The 16,245-nt window shown below is 39.7% G+C and overlaps 2 protein-coding genes and 2 pseudogenes across 5 annotated transcripts; 2 read left to right on the top strand and 2 right to left on the bottom strand.

Moving 5' to 3' along the window:
- Nucleotides 1–656: 656 nt before the first annotated feature.
- LOC104785146 (DExH-box ATP-dependent RNA helicase DExH13 pseudogene) lies at nt 657–7,275 on the top strand (annotated as a pseudogene). The gene has a single exon (XR_015558191.1). The product of XR_015558191.1 is annotated as a DExH-box ATP-dependent RNA helicase DExH13 pseudogene (transcript).
- Nucleotides 5,137–7,275, top strand: LOC147943216 (DExH-box ATP-dependent RNA helicase DExH13 pseudogene; annotated as a pseudogene). Its single transcript, XR_015558190.1, has one exon. The product of XR_015558190.1 is annotated as a DExH-box ATP-dependent RNA helicase DExH13 pseudogene (transcript).
- Nucleotides 7,276–7,295: 20 nt separating this feature from the next.
- Nucleotides 7,296–9,801, bottom strand: LOC104785147 (transcription factor bHLH130). 2 transcript variants are annotated; one of them, XM_010510296.3, is made up of 6 exons: nt 8,774–9,801; nt 8,295–8,551; nt 7,990–8,169; nt 7,783–7,848; nt 7,610–7,678; nt 7,296–7,509 (listed from the first exon to the last, which is right to left on the bottom strand). In XM_010510296.3, exons 1-6 carry the CDS (start codon nt 9,249–9,251, stop codon nt 7,450–7,452), a joined length of 1,110 nt encoding a protein of 369 aa, XP_010508598.1. In that variant the 5' UTR covers nt 9,252–9,801; the 3' UTR covers nt 7,296–7,449. The 2 variants fall into 2 exon arrangements, with proteins under 2 accessions (XP_010508598.1, XP_010508597.1); XM_010510295.3 differs by having other exon boundaries at nt 8,295–8,554; nt 8,774–9,696.
- Nucleotides 9,802–12,804: 3,003 nt separating this feature from the next.
- LOC104785145 (receptor protein kinase-like protein ZAR1) lies at nt 12,805–15,806 on the bottom strand. The gene is made up of 2 exons (XM_010510293.3): nt 14,273–15,806; nt 12,805–13,700 (listed from the first exon to the last, which is right to left on the bottom strand). The coding sequence occupies exons 1-2, from the start codon at nt 15,570–15,572 to the stop codon at nt 13,057–13,059; spliced, it is 1,944 nt and encodes a 647-aa protein (XP_010508595.2). The 5' UTR covers nt 15,573–15,806; the 3' UTR covers nt 12,805–13,056.
- Between the last annotated feature and the right edge of the window lie 439 nt (nt 15,807–16,245).

The following is a 16,245-nucleotide window of genomic DNA, read 5'->3' as shown; positions in this document are numbered from 1 at the left end:
GTTTTTTTTTTCAACGCGCACACAAAAAATTCGTCAAATTTTTGTCAGATTACACTTTTACCCTTATATATTTGAATGGGCTTTCAGCCCAATATCTGCGCCTTTTACTAAGAGACCCATTTATCTTAGTTTTACGTTTCACGATCGAATCCTCACCGTTTGAAGTGTCACAGAATCCAACCCCGCTGCTTTACCAAATTACCAGAGAGAACCGGCGTGCCTATTGATCGGTCCATGATTTTCTCTGATAATCCGGTAACACTAACCAAGAACCCACCTTTAATTACGTAGTTAAACCGATCGAACCGGAGAATTCCATGATTTAATTAATTACAGTCCAATGGACCTTCGGATTTGGAGTTTGAGTTTGTGACCGACGATGTATAAGCCGGTTTAAAAAAAGAAAAGTAAATTAGGTTATGTATATATATGTTAAGTTGGCGATCCGACAAAAAGAGAAATCGTGTCCGTCTGAAGTTTCTTTCTCAATTAAGACGACGATAAGAAAAACTTGGGGGAAGACGATCGATCTTGACGAAGAAAGAAACGAAGAACGTGAGAGGTAATAACAGAAGAGGTTTTCGTTCCGGTTTGTTTTTCGTTTCATTGTTCTGATTTTTTGTGAATTTTTTGGGGTTTCTGTTTCCGATCTGGTGATGGCGAGTTTCGGTGGCGGTGGAGCAGAGGAACAAGCTAGGTTGAATCAGTATGGGTACAGAGTCAATTCGGGTTTGGTTCTCAGCAGTGATGAGCGTCGTCGTTGTGATGATATGAATGAATCTTCTGGAGAACCGGAGAGTCTTAGGGGAAGGATTGATTTTAAGTCTTTTGGTGATCGTGTTGTTAAGGGGAAGCCTTATGATGTTGAGTTTGATGAGGGGGTGAACAAATCTAAGAAGAAGAAGAAGGAGCGTGATGTTGTTGATTTGGTCTCTGTTCGTGAGAGTAAGAGACCTCGTCTTAGGGAGGTGAGTGTGCTTACTGATTCCGATGATGGTGTTTATCAGCCAAAGACTAAGGAGACGAAGGCTGCTTTTGAGTTTCTGCTTTGTCTTATTCAACTTCAATTGGGTGGACAGCCTCTGAATGTTGTTTGTGGTGCGGCTGATGAGATTCTGGCTGTTCTCAAGAAGGATTCTCTGAAGAGCCATGAGAAGAAGATAGAGATGGAGAAACTACTGAATGTTATTTCTGATCAGGCTTTCAACCAGTTTGTTTCGGTTGGGAAAATTATAACCGACTATCATGAGGGTGGTGATTCCTTTAGTGACTATGCTAGTGAGGATGATGATGTGGGTGTCGCTCTTGAGTTTGAGGAAGATGATGAGGAGGAGAGGGATCTTGAGGAGAAAGATGATGAGGAGGATGAAGATGAATCTAACAAAAGTGGAGGTTCTCAGGAGGATGTGGCCATAGACGGTAAAGATGGAAGACATGGAAAGGAGGGCACAAGTCTTAATGTTCAGGACATTGATGCCTACTGGCTACAGAGAAAGATATCTCATGAATATGAGCAGAAGATTGATGCACAAGAGTGCCAGAAACTCGCACAAGAGCTTCTTAATATACTTGCTGAAGGTAGTGATAGGGATGTTGAGATCAAGCTGCTTGAGCACCTTCAGTTTGAAAAGTTCTCCTTTGCTAAATTTCTGCTGCAAAACCGTGTGAAGATTGTGTGGTGCACCCGTTTGACTAGGGCAAGAGACCAGATAGAGAGGAATCAAATTGAGGAGGAGATGAGGGGGTTGGGCCGAGAGTTTGCAGCTATTGTGGAGGAGTTGCATGTACAAAGAGCAACAGCCAAAGAAAGGGAGGAGAAACGGGAGAGAGATATCAAAGAAGAGGCTCGACTTCTTATGAATGATAATTCTGGTGGTGATGGAGACAGAAGTATGAAAGATGTTGATTTAGAGAATGGTTGGTTGAAGGGTCAGCGTCAGGTGCTGGACCTGGAGAGCCTTGCTTTTAACCAAGGTGGTTTCATAGGGAGAATAAGAATTGTGAGCTTCCCGATCGCTCTTACAGAGTTCGTGGCAAGGAATTTGATGAGGTTCATGTGCCATGGGTTTCTAAAAAGGTTGATAGTAATGAAAAGCTTGTGAAAATAAGCGATATGCCAGATTGGGCCCAACCAGCTTTTAGGGGAATGCAGCAGTTGAACAGGGTTCAGAGCAAAGTGTATGGCACTGCTCTTTTTAAGGCAGAGAACATTCTTCTTTGTGCTCCAACTGGTGCGGGGAAGACCAATGTTGCTGTGCTCACCATACTGCACCAGCTTGCATTGAATATGAATCCAGATGGAACATTTAATCATGGGAATTACAAAATTGTCTATGTTGCACCTATGAAAGCTCTCGTTGCTGAGGTTGTGGATAATCTATCTGAGCGCTTGAAGGATTATGGAGTTACTGTGAAGGAACTCAGTGGGGATCAGTCCCTTACCGGGCATGAAATCAAAGAAACTCAGATCATTGTTACAACGCCAGAGAAGTGGGACATTGTCACCAGGAAATCTGGAGATCGAACTTATACTCAGCTTGTGAGACTTCTTATAATTGACGAAATTCATCTTCTCAATGACAGTCGAGGGCCTGTGCTTGAAAGTATTGTTGCTAGGACGCTTAGGCAGATTGAAACCACAAAGGAGCATATTCGTCTGGTGGGTTTATCGGCAACACTGCCAAATGATGAAGATGTGGCGTTGTTTTTGCGGGTGGATCTTAAAAATGGGTTGTTTAAATTTGACCGCAGCTACAGACCTGTGCCTCTTGAGCAGCAGTATATAGGTATTAATGTGAAAAAACCGTTACGGAAGTTCCAATTGATGAATGATATATGTTACCAGAAAGTATTAGCTGGTGCTGGAAAACATCAAGTCCTTATTTTTGTCCATTCGAGGAAGGAAACAGCAAAAACTGCTAGAGCAATACGGGACACAGCAATGGCAAATGATACCCTCAGCAGATTCTTGAAGGAAGATAGTCAAAGTTGTGAAATTCTTCAGAGTCTGGTTGGACTTCTCAAGAATAGTGACCTGAAAGAGCTTTTGCCTTATGGTTTTGCAATTCATCATGCTGGGTTGACTAGGACTGATCGCCAGATAGTTGAGGATCAATTTCGTTTAGGAAATTTGCAAGTGTTGGTTTCCACGGCAACTCTTGCATGGGGAGTGAATTTGCCTGCACATACTGTCATTATCAAAGGAACCCAAGTCTATAATCCTGAGAGAGGGGCGTGGATGGAGTTAAGTCCTCTAGATGTTATGCAGATGATTGGTCGTGCGGGAAGACCTCAATATGACCAACGTGGGGAGGGAATTATAATCACTGGATACAGCGAGCTGCAGTATTATCTTCGTTTGATGAATGAGCAACTACCAATTGAAAGCCAGTTTATCTCCAAACTTGCTGATCAGCTCAATGCTGAAATTGTGCTTGGGACCGTTCAGAATGCTAAAGAAGCTTGCCACTGGCTTGGCTATACATATTTATACATCCGCATGGTTCGTAATCCGACACTGTATGGCTTACCGCCTGATGCCCTTGCAAAAGATGTATTATTAGAGGAGAGACGAGCTGACCTGATTCATTCTGCTGCTAATATCTTGGACAAGAACAACCTGATTAAGTATGACAGGAAAAGTGGACACTTCCAGGTTACTGATTTGGGACGCATTGCTAGCTACTACTACATAACCCATGGAACAATAGCTACATATAATGAGAATTTGAAGCCAACAATGAGTGATATAGAGCTTTGCCGTCTGTTCTCACTGAGTGAGGAGTTCAAGTATGTCACTGTTCGACAGGACGAGAAGATGGAACTGGCAAAACTTCTGGATCGTGTACCGATCCCTGTCAAGGAAACACTAGAAGATTCTGATGCAAAGATCAATGTTTTGCTGCAAGTATATATTTCAAAGCTAAAGCTCGAGGGTCTTTCTTTGTCATCTGACATGGTTTATATTACCCAGAGTGCTGGACGTCTCCTACGAGCTATTTTTGAGATTAGTTTGAAGAGAGGGTGGGCTCAACTGTCTGAAAAAGCTCTAAACTTGTCTAAAATGGTAGGGAAGAGGATGTGGAATGTTCAGACACCACTCCGGCAGTTTCTTGAAATTCCAAAGGAGGTTCTGATGAAGTTGGACAAGAATGATCTGGTGTGGGAGAGATACTATGATCTATCTTCACAGGAGTTAGGAGAGCTTATTCGTAATCCTAAGATGGGCAGAAAAATTCACAAGTTCATCCATCAGTTTCCAAAACTGAATCTTAGAGCACATGTTCAGCCGATTTCTCGTTCTGTTCTACAAGTGGAGCTCACCGTAACACCTGATTTTCAGTGGGATGACAAATTACATCAAAATGTTGAACCATTTTGGATAATGGTGGAAGACAGTGATGGTGAAAAGATACTTCATTACGAGTATTTCCTTTTGAAAAAGCAGTATATTGATGACGACCACACGTTGAACTTCACTGTACCAATCTCTGAGCCAGTTCCCCCACAGTATTTCATTCGAGTGGTTTCAGACAAATGGCTTGACTCGCCGACTGTGTTACCTATATCTTTCAGGTATCTTATTCTTCCAGAAAAGTATCCACCACCTACGGAGCTACTGGACTTGCAGCCCCTCCCGGTGATGGCCCTAAGGAATCCGTCCTATGAAACTTTGTATCAGGATTTCAAGCATTTTAATCCAGTGCAGACTCAGGTCTTTACTGTTTTGTATAACACAAGTGACAATGTATTGGTTGCTGCTCCCACAGGAAGTGGGAAGACTATATGTGCGGAGTTTGCGATATTGAGGAATCATCTTGAAAGACCTGATTCTGTAATGCGTGTTGTCTATATTGCACCTCTTGAGGGTATTGCTAAGGAGCGGTTTGTGATTGGGAGAAAAAGTTCGGAAAGGGGCTTGGTTTACGGGTTGTTGAGTTAACTGGGGAGACGGCATTAGATCTTACCCTGCTTGAGAAGGGTCAGATAATTATAAGTACTCCTGAGATATGGGACGCTCTGTCCCGAAGGTGGAAACACAGAAAATATATTCAGCAGGTTAGTTTGTTCATCGTTGATGAGCTTCATTTAATTGGGGGTCAAGGTGGTCCAGTATTGGAGGTAATTGTCTCGAGAATGAGAAATATTTCAAGTCAGGTGGGGAACAAGATGAGGATTGTTGCATTATCAACTTCCCTTGCAAATGCCAAAGATCTTGGAGAGTGGGTCGGGGCCAGTTCATGTGGCATTTTCAATTTTCCGCCTAATATTCGCCCTGTCCCACTGGAGATCCACATTCAAGGGGTGGACATATTGAGTTTTGAAGCGAGAATGCAGGCGATGACTAAGCCAACATACACTGCCATAGTCCAGCATGCCAAGAACAAGAAACCGGCTATCGTTTTTGTCTCGACCCGTAAACATGTCCGCCTTACTGCTGTGGATCTGATAGCATACTCACGCATGGACAACATGCAGAACCCTGAGTTCCTGTTAGGAAAGCTGGAAGAACTAGAGCCTTTTGTTAACCAAATTTGCGAGGAAACTCTGAAGGAGACTTTGCGCCATGGTGTTGGCTACTTACATGAGGGTTTAAGCAGTATTGATCAGGAGATTGTGACTCAGCTTTTTGAAGCAGGACGGATTCAGGTATGTGTAATGTCTAGTTCATTGTGTTGGGGTACTCCATTGAAGGCGCATTTGGTTGTTGTAATGGGAACACAATTCTATGATGGACGGGAAATTTCTCATTCGGATTACCCCATCTCCGATCTGCTCCAGATGATGGGGCGTGCTAGCCGACCTCTGCTTGACGACGCTGGGAAGTGTGTGGTCTTCTGCCATGCATCACTTAAAGAGTTTTACAAGAAATTTCTGTATGAAGCCTTTCCGGTTGAGAGTCAGCTTCAACATTTCTTGCATGATAATTTGAATGCAGAAGTTGTTGCCGAAGTTATAGAGAACAAGCAAGAAGCTGTGGATTATCTTACCTGGAGCTTCATGTACAGGAGGCTTCCCCAGAACCCTAACTACTACAATCTCCAGGGAGTGACCCACAGGCATTTATCTGATCACCTCTCAGAGCTCGTTGAAAACACTTTGTCTGATCTTGAAGTGAGTAAATGCATAGAAATAGAGAATGAGTTGTATCTGTCTCCTCTCAATCTTGGTATGATTGCTTCATATTATTACATCAATTACACCACCATTGAGCGATTCGGTTCTCTCTTGGCTTCCAAGACCAAGATGAAGGGTCTTATTGAGATCTTGGCTTCAGCTTCAGAGTATGACTTGATTCCTATACGTCCTGGTGAAGAGGACGCAGTTCGGAGACTCATCAATCACCAGAGCTTCTCTTTTGAAAACCCGAAATGCACAGACCCTCATGTGAAGGCAAACGCGCTTCTTCAGGCGCATTTTTCAAGGCAAAAAATCAGCGAGAACCTGGCAATGGATCAGCGTGAGGTCCTCTTATCTGCAACTAGACTTCTTCATGCAATGGTCGATGTTATATCGAGCAAAAATTGTCTGAATCTTGCCCTGTTAGCTATGGAAGTAAGCCAGATGGTGACTCAAGGCATGTGGAATCGAGACTCCATACTTCTGCAGCTTCCCCACTTCACAAAGGACTTAGCCAAAAGGTGCCAAGAGAATCCGGGGAATAACATCGAAACCGTTTTTGATCTTCTGGAAATGGAAGACGAGAAACGCCAAGAGCTTCTCCAAATGTCAGACGCTCAGCTTCTTGACGTTGCCAGGTTCTGCAACCGATTCCCCAACATTGACCTTACATACGAGATTGTGGGCGGCATCGAGGTAAGCCCTGGAAAAGAGATCACATTGCAGGTAATGCTGGAGAGAGACATGGAGGAAAGGACAGAGGTGGGACCTGTGAACGCACCAAGATATCCCAAGATTAAAGATGAAGGTTGGTGGCTAGTCGTTGGAGAAACCAAGACAAACCAGCTGATGGCCATCAAGAAAATCTCTCTGCAACGGAAGGCGAAGGCGGAGCTAGAGTTTGCAGTACCAGCTGAACCAGGAAAGAAGTCGTATACTCTTTACTTCATGTGCGATTCTTACTTGGGTTGCGACCAGGAGTACTCTTTCACTATTGATGTCAAAGATTTTGCAGATCAGATGGAAGAATGATTTATGTTTTCTAGTTAGTTTTTTCGTGTCTTTCTTTGTTCTTCTGGTCATTAGCTACTTGTCTGATCTTACCTTTTGTAGTCCAACATTTGAAAGCGAAATAAAAGAACAGATTAAGTCCTATTTTATTGCTTAGAATTGGATTTTGTTGAAAGCATATAATTTTCTTCTGAAGAGCTTACATAGACAATTTGGTCTGTTTCGGCTAAAAAATATTCAGACATGGACATTTATTATTTCTTATCCTTCTCTCTGCTTTTCTTTTTTGGGTCCTATCTATACACACTTTGTTGCGCACTATATTGACTTCTTCTCCTTGTTCATGCACTTGCAGTTAGCTCTGTTCTCGTTTAAAATCTGTGTAAGCAAACAAAAAAAAAAGAAGTCTAAATCAATTCAATAGGTTTTAACTTAAGACCGGCACTTTGGTTTTTTTTCACAATGATAAGGAACTTACCTTGTATTGCCTTTGTAAGTCTTTGATGTAATCAACAGCTAAATCCAACATATCCGAAGTGTTCGTTTGCTGTTTCAACATAAAGAAACCAACATCATTGAACCTAGTCAACGCAAGGGAAAACAATTTGTTTAAGATCAAAACTCATTACAAGAAGTTTCAGAAAACTATACCTTGTCCATGTTAGGAACAAGTTCTTGTAATTTCCTCATTCGCTCACTTATCCGTGTTCTTCTTACCTGACACAATCGACAAAAGAACTTTTAGGAAAGAAGACACTTTTCAAGCATTAATTAGACTTTCTATATTCATACTAGACTATGTTTCGAAAGGACTTCTATTGACATGTAAAGATGGTATTTTAACTAGTTTTAAGTTACCCTTTCAGCGATGCTTCGCGGATGTGTAGCGCAACCACGTTTTGCTCTAATTTTACAAGGAACAGAATCTTGTAACTGAAGATACTTATCCACTGAAACCATGTCTGAAGCTGTCGATGATGACTTCGGTAGACTCAAATGATGTGACAGTAACTGCATTCGATTCCCGGAGTCACCGTTCTGCACAAACCATCAAGAAAACATCATTCAATTCTCAAGAAATCAAACTCCACTTTCAGCTATTAAGCTATATATATGTCTAATGACCAAATAACCAAAATAAACTGGTTAGAGAAGCGAGTTACCTGAGCTCCTAGAAACAATTTGCCATCGTCATCAGTTTCTCTTTTAAGGGAGGATAAGTTATCAATGAAGTTGGAAGGATCATTCCAATGGCTATATTGAAAACTTGTCTCGGGTGAGATTTCAGGTATCTGAGAGAGCATTCCAAGTGAAGAAGGTGGCCTTGAAGAGAGGCTGCAATGGCGTCTTAATCCATTGGAATTAGATGGACTGACTTCATCTTCTTCGTAATTTATCATATTCCTCATTGGACCATAACCTGCTATAGTAGCAATAGTGTAATAGCAAAAACCATCAAACACTTATTAAACTGTTAAATCCAAAGTGCTTAACTTTATTAAATTGACAGATCAGATCTTGTCTTAAAACATTCAAAAATCTTGAATCAAGGGATTGAAACATATATATAGAAATATATGAGTTCAGACTTTCTAAAAAAAGGAAGAAACTATTTTTGGGGTAGAAGAGAGTGAAACGGTACCGTTTTGGTCAGAGAGGTTTGTGAACATTCCGGCGGGGGAGCTGCTTTGCCGGAGAAGATTAGATTCAACTGGTTTGGTGTGGTGATGATTACTCATACCAAGAAACTGCTCCAAACCAATAGAGTTCATCGTCACTTTACTCTGCCTCGGGTAATGCGGCGGCAACCCGAGAAAACTCGACGGTTCAGTCTGAGGCGGCGGGAGAGTGGCGGCGGCGTATGAAACAGAGGTGTTGTTAGTTAACGAAACAGGAGACTTATTATCTTCGAACTTAGGTGAAACACCGAGATCTTCGTTTACGCCATCAGAGGTAACGAATCTAGAAAGCAACCTATCTGAGGAGTCGAAGCTACTCTTGTCTTGATCAACGAAAGAGGAGAGAACAGAGCTAGGAGCTGATCGAAAACGAAGAAGACCACCACCTGACCCAGAAGAAGCTATGTGATTCGGGTCGTAAAGATGATTACTCGAATCCATTAATCAAGTATGAAAACGACGAGCTTTCCCCTGTTTTGAGTGCTCTGTTTTCTTGAACAAATTTTTGGAGAAACTGTATCTTAAGTTAGCTTTTTCCAACGTCTAACTGTTGGATATGAATCTAAGCTTGTCAAGTTCTTGGTTGTGTCTCACTTGGTTCTTTGTTGGGAAGTAAAAAACTTGAGCTTGAGGAGCAGTAAGCAGGTTGTGTGTCGAAGTAGAATTTGGAGAAGATGATGATAAAACCTTGAAGATGAAGCAAAGGGAGAACGGTGAAGAGAGGAGAGAGAGAGACGATGATGATGATGAATCTTTATATTTATTTATCGTTTTTTTTTGTTTTGGGTTTCTGAGTTTCAGAGTCTAACTTTTAATTGCTGAAGATAGCGGCGGATCGAAAAGCAAAAACCCAAAATATTATAAATTTGAGAGAAAAATAACAAAATGAAAAAGAAAAGTTCAGAGGAGGACGTCGTTTTAAGCCGCCTGTGAAGCTGAGTCACGGAAATGCCTTTTTCATTTTTTTCTATTTTATTTTAAATTTTCATACAATCTTATTATATAAAATGTGAATGAGAAGAAACTGTAGAAATTTGAGATGAATTACATTATTACTTTATTATACTACTCGAATACAACTTATATAGTATACAAGAAGAGCTAGCTAGCATGTGAAGTAAATACCAACCCTAATCAATATTTTTTGACGAGTTAACTGATGAACCCGTGACAAAATTATTTCTGCTCTACATTATTTCATTTTTATACTACATTTCCTGTTTTTTTTTAATTACTATATGACTTCCTTTTTTGTCATATATGTGATGTTTCTACGCTAATTTATAACACACGAACAAAAATATATTTTATGTGTTGTGTGGGCAATGAAATCCCCTAGTAGGCCATACGATTATAACAAGATTGTGTCGGTAGTTTATAACCGATGTAATAGAATTTTCCAAGGATAGAAAAAAAAAAATAATAATAATAAAATAAATAAGGGATGTAATATGTGTTTGGTCTTTCTGTCCAAAAGAAAAAATATAGTTAGGGACATTTGATTTATAACTTCTTGGTTACCAATTTTTTGTTTTGCTTACTATCCATAATCATAGCGTCCATCGTCAGCAAACTGTACTGACAAAATCTAATATCGAATTATACAATTTAGAATTTAAGATTGTCCCATCAGAATAACAAAAAGTCAGAAGTTTAGATCCTTAATATAGTTAAGACACAAAAACATCCTTTAAATAGAAAGAAAATTGTCGGAAGTACAGTTTTGTAATAAGAGTCAAAAAAAACAAATAAAGAAAAAAAATTACGTAGCTTTCAGGGTTCTCTCACGGAACCGAACCCATTATTTACAGGTACACAGCTTACGCACACGATCGTGACGGAGGATATTGACGCCGTTTACACGCATTGGGAACGTAACGTAAGCTGGCGTCTGACTGGCACAGGATTTTGGTGCACGACTATAATACGCTACACTTAGACACGAGAAAAGATGAGAGGTACCAAAACTTTTAAAAAACCTCTCATTGGTCCAGGAATGATACAATGACTTGACTCTACGTGAACGATTCACACGAGATTACGCCTCGTGATCCAAATCAACGTCCGCCGTCGTTTCACACTTTTCTTTTCTTTTTTTCTTATCTCATCTTGTTTTTACTTTAATAATTCACGAGCCTAGCCGCAGCGCCGTCTTTCTAAAAATTTAAATCCATTAAAAGCGACATTGTTTCTTTTACCAATATTTCGATTCAGCCCTTTAATGGAAAATTCATACTTTTATTAGTCCACTTTTTAAATCTAGTAGTGGTTACGGTTTTCAAAAACAAACATATTCGTATCGTATCAATCTGGATTTTTAGCTTTTACATTGTTAAGAATTGGAAAAGAAAAAATGAAACCAAAACCATACTTAAATGAAAATAATAATAATATCGTTTGATGAACCGAACCATCGAGTGGATTGGGATGAATTGCTTTGAATGTGAATTTATTCTCTATATTAGCTGTTTCACTCTTTTTATATGGGGACTATGGTTTATGTGACTAAGGCCCTATATTGTATTCTGTAGATGGATACATATAGATTGATGACATTGACATAAAACTAGCTTACACAGTTTTAAAACTTCGAGCTATTTAATAATTAATCAACAAGAAGACAAAATTGTATGCACAAAGCACATGCACATACATAATAATACTACTACTATTTAAGTATAAGTAATATCTTAAGTTATTAACATACAATAGTATTTCATGGGAATCAAGTACATATGTTGGGGAGAGAAGATATCTAAAAGTTGTACATATCGATCTGATCTGATTCGTACATAACAAAACTGCTTCTTTCAAATCACACCAGTATTTTCCTCAAAGGAATCTAACAAATATTTTCCAAATCATTACACCCAAATGTTCTCAAGTGCTCTCACTTCGAAACAGGTCATACTCTTTTAGTTTTTGTAACTCAGTGGTCTCTCACTTCTAAATGCAATGGATAGAACACGGAAAACACCCAAAATAAAAAAAGGAGAAAAAGAAATGGAGATTAAAGATGCAAAATCGGACGTATTAAGAAGTGCAATTTTAAAGATTTGGCATTGTGAAAATTATAAAAGCAAAATCCCGTCCGTGGCTTTGTGGATGGGAACATGGACACGTGAGACCCCATTAGCTTCTTTCTCTATGTTGTATAGATTTTGTTTTTCTTATTGTTTGATAGTATTTGAATTTTAATAATCTTAATAAATAAAAAACGATTCCCCAACAATTTATTTATGTTTCTGCAAAAAAAAAATAGATTACATTGATAGAAGTGGGGAATCGTGGTCCATGGCTTTGGCTTTTTATAATGTCAACAAGCTCAAAAAAGGGTGCCTTCTCCTATTTTATTTTGTATTCAATAGGAACTTCTAAATTAAGCAAGTGTTCCTCTCCTTTTTTAATTTAATTTTCTCGAGTGGGCTGCTAAATTTGGAAGTAATCAATCGTGCTGGGGCAAGATATGTTTTTTGTCATGAAATCTTTAATTTTTGGTTTATAAAAGTCATACTTTTTGTTGTGAATATGAAACAAAGGACCAACGGTGGGATATGATCGTGTTTGATGTTCTGACAAAAATCTACATATTCGAAATAGATTTGATTTTGCCTTTCTTTCATTGCTAACGATCGGTTCTAAATTCATTTCTCACAACTCCATGCGCAAGAAATATGCAATCATGCGATTGAGCTTTTTCCTGTTTGTTGTTTAACTATCTATATCTCCATTACATAGTTAGAAGTTATAACAGGTCCACTAAAAAGCATCTGAGTATTTTTTTTTTTTTTTTGGTTTACTATGATCTTTCAAAAAAATCAATGCGTCTAATCAAAATCGAATCCAAGTTTTGAAATACATATATATAATTATAAAAACCACTTGGAGTTATATTAATATGATTCTCTAGTACTTTTGGAAAGAGAGGATCTATCATGCAAGGACTGTCAACGTAACTTGGTAATTTTTTATTCAAAGTTATAGTTTGAGAGGGTTTTTGAAACAGATATTTATCAATTTTCATATTCATTATTATCCATATAAGATTCTAGCTAGACAACCAAACTCTCTTCCTTAAGAGACAAGGAATAATATGTGATAACAAACAGATACACAGCCACTTGATACGGAAATTAACCATAAACTCTTCAGTTAAACTCACCATAGAAACTACAAAACTCCACATGGCCTGAGATTAATTAACATACACAACTAATACTACTTCCCGGACTCTTTCAGAAAAGGTTTAGTCCGATTTGATTCGACCTAGACTCTCAGACACAGATCTCATCCTAGGGCGCATCTCCGGGTTCATTTCCGTGCAATTTAAAGCGACATGAATGGTTGCAAGAACCTGCTTATCCTCAAAATGCTGTCGTAGAAGCTTCGGGTCTAAGATCTCAGCCAACAACCTTTCTTCCTTGTGCCACTTCCTCAAAACATTCACGAGTTCTTCTCCTTCGTTTTCAGAGGAACCATTAGGTAACCGACCAGTCAACAACTCCAACAGAATCACACCAAATGAATAAACATCGCTTTTCTGAGATGATTTGCAACCAGAAGAAGCTCGGGCTTCGGGTGCAAGGTAAGCAGCTGCAGGAGCTGAGAGTGAGAGTCTTGTAGCAAATGCTTGGTCAATGCTTTGCGTTCTGGTTGATGATAGTGAATCATCAATGAGTTTGGGATAACCCGAAACCAGACGCGAGAGACCAAAACCTGAGATGTGAGGGTGGTTCTCATTATCTAACAGGATTTTGCTTGATTTAAGGTTCCCGTGTACATACTTTCTCGAACTGTATTCATGTATATACATCAAACCCCGAGCAGTCCCTTGTGCTATACGTAACCTCTCGGCCCAAGAGAGTGGAGGCCTAGTATTCGAAGGTCCACCTACAAGACAAATCAAATGCCGTCTCAGAAAACTAATGATACTGATACAAATGCCTCAAACATATAATGCTAACTAACTAAACCAACGCATACATACAAACACATCTTTCGGATCATAATCTAATCTCTGCTTAAACACCAAAAAGAAATCTTCTTTATGTCAGATTAAACACTCTCTAACACTACCATCAGCTTATCTGACAAGACCACACACCACACACTATAGTGCTTTGTCTAATTCAAAATCTTCCATAGAGAATCAAATCTAGTTGTTTGTTTTTTACTGGTAGGTAAGAGAGATCCATGCTTGTCCTCAACCTCTACTGTTTTCAAGTTTCAACACATGTAAACACAGTAAAGCTTTGAACAATAAAAACAAGGAGAAGAAGCCAACAAATTAGTCAATACAAACACAAATCAGACAGAAACAAAACAAAAAGCTCTGTACTTTATTAGTCCTATCTACAGAGCAAGTACAAATAAAACCTTATACTTAGTGGTTGATTTGATTGATGCAGAGTTATCGTTAAAAGATTGAAAATTTATTAGCAAGATTAGTGTTTTTTGTTTACCATGTAAGGCAGAGTACAAGCTTCCATTGCTGATGAAATCAGTGATGAGAAGCTTCTCGTCCTCTGCATAGTAGTAAGCTCTAAGCTTTACGATGTTAGGGTGATTGATCCTACCAATGGTCTCCACTTCATTCACAAATTCCTTAAACCGCCACGTGGCGTTACCATCGCTGAGTCTTCTAACGGCGACAACGGTGGATGACGATTCCGCCGCCACTACTCTGTACACAATCCCGCTTCTGCTCTTGCCTATCACGTAAGCAGATGCTCTCAACAAATCCTCGAGCTCGAGCTCGAATCCTTCGTCAAACGCTACGAATTTACCTTCTTGCCCTTCTTCGTCGAACTCTGAGTCCGAGACCGCCGTCGTCGTCGTCTTTGTCTCTGTTTTGTACACGTCGGAGGAGCTTCGTTTTTTCCGGATTAGCCATACGGAGATGGAAACAGCTCCGATTACAATCGAAACGCCGGAAATCAGAGAAACCGTCACTGATCCGGTGATCTGCTGCTTCTTCTCCTCCTTTGCGTCGTCGTCGTTGCTGATTACGCTAGGGTTTGGTTTCTGGAGTTCCGGCTTCGAAGTGACGAAGCTAGGGGTTTCGATTTCTTCGCACGGCGTTTGCAATGGTAAGCCGCAGAGATGAGAGTTTCCGGCGAACGCGATTGGTCCTTGATTCAACAGAGATCCCACCTGAGGTACTTTTCCGGTGAGATTGTTGTGACTGAAATCTAAGCTGACGTGAACCGGGAATCGACCGTATGACGGTGGAATCTCTCCGGTGAATCGGTTATACGAAAGGTTTAGAGTTCCGGCGAGGCTTCCGAGTTCAGCGAGTGACTCAGGGAGTGAACCGTTGAGATGGTTAGAGGAGAAATCGAGGTGGTTGAGTGATTTCATGGACTTGATTTGGACCGGGATTGGACCGGAGAGTGAGTTGTGAGAGAGATCGATGTACCGGAGCTTGGTTGCTTGGAAAAGACGAACCGGTACGGTTTTGGAGAAATTGTTGTGAGCTAGATCGAGCCGGTTTAGCGAGTCGAGTAAACCGAGTTCTGATGGAATGTAACCGGAGAGACTTTTGCCCAAGAGTACAAGTGAGGTGACTCGGCCGTTTGTACAGACGATCCCGGACCAATGGCAAGGAGTCGGGTCGGATTCAGACCAGTGGGTCATTACTCGGGTCGGGTCGTTGTCGACGGCGGATTTGAGAGCTAGTAGAGATAAACCGTCGGAATTGAGAGAGGAGCAAAAGCTCATCATGCAGACAAGAAGTGAAAGAAGAACCCAAAGTAACTTCATTATATCTATTTATTGATTGTTATAAAGAAGAAGCAACGAGAAGTTGCTGCAGAGGAAAATGATAAACAGTGAAGACGAAGTAGAAGAATTATAATGGGAGATTTGACCGAGGTTGGTGGATTATTTTATGGTTTTGATTTCATGTTAGCAACGTGTAGTAATGTAGTCATGAATCTCATGATCAGTTTTTTGAATTCTTGTGCGTAGGAATATGATTTCAAATGATAATAATATAATATACTGTATAGTTTTTTTAAAAATATAATATATTGGGATTTGCGTTTTGGATTTTTGTGGTTCTTTAATTAATTTCCTGTAAACGTTTTTTATAAGTTTAGTTATTGACTGATGCAGGTGGCTTGTAGTCACATTTATAATTTTTTGTCTTAGAGAGTTGATGATACTGTATATAGTACTACTAAGAAATCAAAATCCGGAAAAGATATATCAACCATTGAGAAAAATTAATTTGCAGTTGTATATTAGTGGAGAATGGTACAGTAATCATCAATCATATGATCATTGAAGAAAGGACTTAAAATAAAAATAAAAGTAGGTATCTTTAAATGCTTAAAATCTTTAACTCATATAGGACACTTTGAGGCTTGAGCCATGAAAAAATTGTACAGTCCTACCAGATCTATTATTATTTTACTCTTACAAGATATAGGCT

Source organism: Camelina sativa, chromosome 5 (assembly GCF_030686135.1).
Source record: "Camelina sativa cultivar CO46 ecotype springtype chromosome 5, ASM3068613v1".
NCBI lineage: Eukaryota > Viridiplantae > Streptophyta > Magnoliopsida > Brassicales > Brassicaceae > Camelina > Camelina sativa.
The sequence above is the reverse complement of the archived record's forward strand: the minus strand, read 5'-3'. Positions and strand labels throughout refer to the sequence as shown.

Coding starts and splice junctions, on each gene's coding strand:
- LOC104785147 (XM_010510295.3), bottom strand. CDS start 9,251: ATGGATTCGAGTAATCATCTTTACGACCCGAATCACATAGCTTCTTCT. Junction 8,555..8,773: donor AAACCTCTCTGACCAAAACG/GTACCGTTTCAC, acceptor TTGCTACTATAG/CAGGTTATGGTCCAATGAGG. Junction 8,170..8,294: donor AATTGTTTCTAGGAGCTCAG/GTAACTCGCTTC, acceptor TGGTTTGTGCAG/AACGGTGACTCCGGGAATCG.
- LOC104785145 (XM_010510293.3), bottom strand. CDS start 15,572: ATGAAGTTACTTTGGGTTCTTCTTTCACTTCTTGTCTGCATGATGAGC. Junction 13,701..14,272: donor CTTGTACTCTGCCTTACATG/GTAAACAAAAAA, acceptor TTTGTCTTGTAG/GTGGACCTTCGAATACTAGG.